Consider the following 2,596-nt stretch of genomic DNA (forward strand, 5'->3'; position numbering starts at 1 on the left):
CGTCCTCTTCTTCTTCACTAGTCCATTCATTATCAATATCATCACTCTCTTCATCCTCTTCATCATCACTACTACTTTCTTCATCTTCATCCTTCTCGCCTAGCTCTTTTTTCTCCTTCCTCTTTTCCTCTTCCTCTTGTTCAAGGTCCTTCAACAAAAGCTGCACTTCTTGCATCTGCCCAAAATGGCACTGTTACATATCATCTTATCCAGGCGTTGTTTTTGTTGTCATTGCATTCATACATTGCTTTTAAGGTACAGTAGAAAATTGTTGGTAGAGTAAAATAAATTAAGAATGTTTATTTTTCCTTGAAATTTTATTTAGAAGCTCCAATTGTAAAGGTATATATATGAACTCAATCCTTTTCAAGGGCTCGTCAAATTTATATTTGAAGCAAAAATGATCCAAACAGACTGAAAAGGGATTTAGAAGAGAAAGCATTTCCATTAAGCAACTCCAAATCATATGGATGAAGGCAAGTGTTGGTGTGCATGTGCAATAAAGGTAGTATGACTATATAGGTTTAGGTCAACAATGATTCAAATGGGCTCAAACCACACTTTCTTAAGCAGAAGTTTGTTAAAAACATGACAGAGAAAAAGAAATACGATTGTACCTCAAACAATTGATTCTTGTCAATATCGTTACCAACTGTTTCTTTGAGCTCTGGAAATTTTCCATTACTCAATTGAACTCTTTTCCTTAAACCCATCATTTTCCTCACTTCAGAGTCAGAAACCTATGGCCAAAACCAAAAAGTCAGATATCATATTCATAGTTGATTTTCACTAAATTATGTTCTTTTTTACCTGAGCAAATACAACAAGGTTAAAAATTTTATTATCTTAATCACTAAGAGATACATTGAGACTACTTTCTGTTCATAGAAAATTTCCCTAAGAGATTGTAAATGACCAAATGTGTGCTTATTACCTCTTTGACAACACATTCGACATGACCAATATACGTACACTTCTTGCAATAATAAATGTGATGTTTTGGATTTCTTTCTTCTTCACAAATATCACAATAATACTTTCTCGTATCATCTTCAATAATCCCATCATGAAGGATGAGAAAATGCCTGTGATATCTATGTTTAACTATAGGTGCCATTGGAAGACATCTGAAATGGATGTTGAAATTACATTGCACACAACGGTAGAAACCACCGTCTTTATTCTTTTTGGAATCACAATCACCGCCACAGGCATTGCAATTGAAACGCTCTTCAGTACTTCTCGAAAAGTACGTAAGACTATGCTTATGGCACTTATGGTTGAGTGTAGGTAGCAGTCTAGCACAGGAAATATGAAGGTAGAAATTACACTCATGACAGGCATAGTATGCTGTTAAACTGAGTAAAAGCGGACAGTCACAGGCACTGCAAGAGAATCGATAAAAGGGATTGTAGTACTGCACGTAAAGATGGTGTTGTGGATGAAAAGGATGCTGCAGTCTTTTGGGTATCTTAGACATACAGGATTCATGGAGGAAGAACCTACAACCATAAGGTCCACTTTTGAAACAACCATAGGACATGCCTGATAAACGCTTGTCACACCAACTACAATCAAGTTCATAATATTTTGTTGTCTTCCTATATTTGAAGAGAGCCAATGGTTCCCCATGGCTGAAATGCTTGATTCTGTTTCTCGCCCTGCCTGCAGGTATCAGACCCTCATCTTCTCGAGTGAGTTGATCCTTAGTTGAAGAAGCACAAGCTAAATCAACATCGACATCGCAGCTGTAGCAGTGGTATCTAGGGCCTCGAGAATTGTGGAAACATCTTTCACATAAGAAATCCGAAGACTCATCTTGTAGTTTTAACTCGTGCATTGAGTGCGAAGAGTGGGTAATCTCTGAGGGCATCCGTCTTTCGGCACACCATCTGTGCCGTGAAAACTTGCATGTTTCACAGGCATAAACCAAACCATAGATCTCCTTGCGGCAAACATCACATTGTTGCTTAGTAGTCCCCTTTTCCACATAAGAATGGTACAAGGTGTGCTCATGAGAATCGAAAGATCGTTTCTCCCTTGCTGGAGAATTCCCCATGGTCACGAAAATTATGAAAAACAAAAAAGAAATGGCAATTACTTATGCGAAAGATGTGAATTTCATGGAAGGTGCCAAGAGAAACAAATGCTAAGGCTTGGGTTTAAGAAGACATTGGATAATGATGAAGGAAGGGTGTGTAAGAGAGGAAGGACTGCCAATCTGCCTCAAAAGTGAAAGTTATGGATTGATGAAATTTGGAAGTGATGTCCCATTGGATTGACAAAATAATTTAACTGGTAATTGCTTATGTTTAATTTAGGGCCCACAAACCTATTTGATCAGAGACCCACAAAATTATTATTATTTCGGTAATTATTGGATGTGAATTAGAGAAGATAGGAATATTATTTGACTGTTGTACAAGAAAAAATAAATTAATTCATTAAACTAGCTTTTCTAAAAACAAAAGGTGCACTCTAAATTAAATAATATTATATAACAATTATTTATTTTAATTGTGTGATGGAAACATGCAAGACATGTATCTGCTTGTTGCTGTGAAATAATTAAAGGTACCAACTTTAGGTTAATTAA

General features: G+C 36.3%; 2 protein-coding genes across 2 annotated transcripts in view; one reads left to right on the plus strand and one right to left on the minus strand.

Annotated features, from left to right (window-relative positions):
• LOC110414918 (uncharacterized) overlaps positions 1 to 2,059 on the minus strand; it is a 3,070-nt gene extending 1,011 nt beyond the window's left edge. Inside the window, exons 1-3 of the mRNA XM_021426314.1 lie at positions 935 to 2,059; positions 618 to 740; positions 19 to 175 (exon numbers count right to left, since the gene is read on the minus strand). Of these exons, the coding sequence (XP_021281989.1) occupies positions 19 to 175; positions 618 to 740; positions 935 to 2,059 (1,405 nt within the window). The remainder of the gene's footprint in view (positions 1 to 18; positions 176 to 617; positions 741 to 934) is intronic.
• An 87-nt stretch (positions 2,060 to 2,146) lies between these two features.
• LOC149527284 (uncharacterized) overlaps positions 2,147 to 2,596 on the plus strand; it is a 2,216-nt gene continuing 1,766 nt past the window's right edge. Inside the window, exon 1 of the mRNA XM_089783422.1 lies at positions 2,147 to 2,194. Coding sequence (XP_089639548.1) covers positions 2,147 to 2,194 — 48 coding nt within the window. The remainder of the gene's footprint in view (positions 2,195 to 2,596) is intronic.

The sequence above is a fragment of the Theobroma umbraticum genome, unplaced genomic scaffold, assembly GCF_002168275.2.
Source record: "Theobroma umbraticum cultivar Fairchild unplaced genomic scaffold, ASM216827v3 scaffold_147.0, whole genome shotgun sequence".
Taxonomy (NCBI): Eukaryota; Viridiplantae; Streptophyta; class Magnoliopsida; order Malvales; family Malvaceae; genus Theobroma; species Theobroma umbraticum.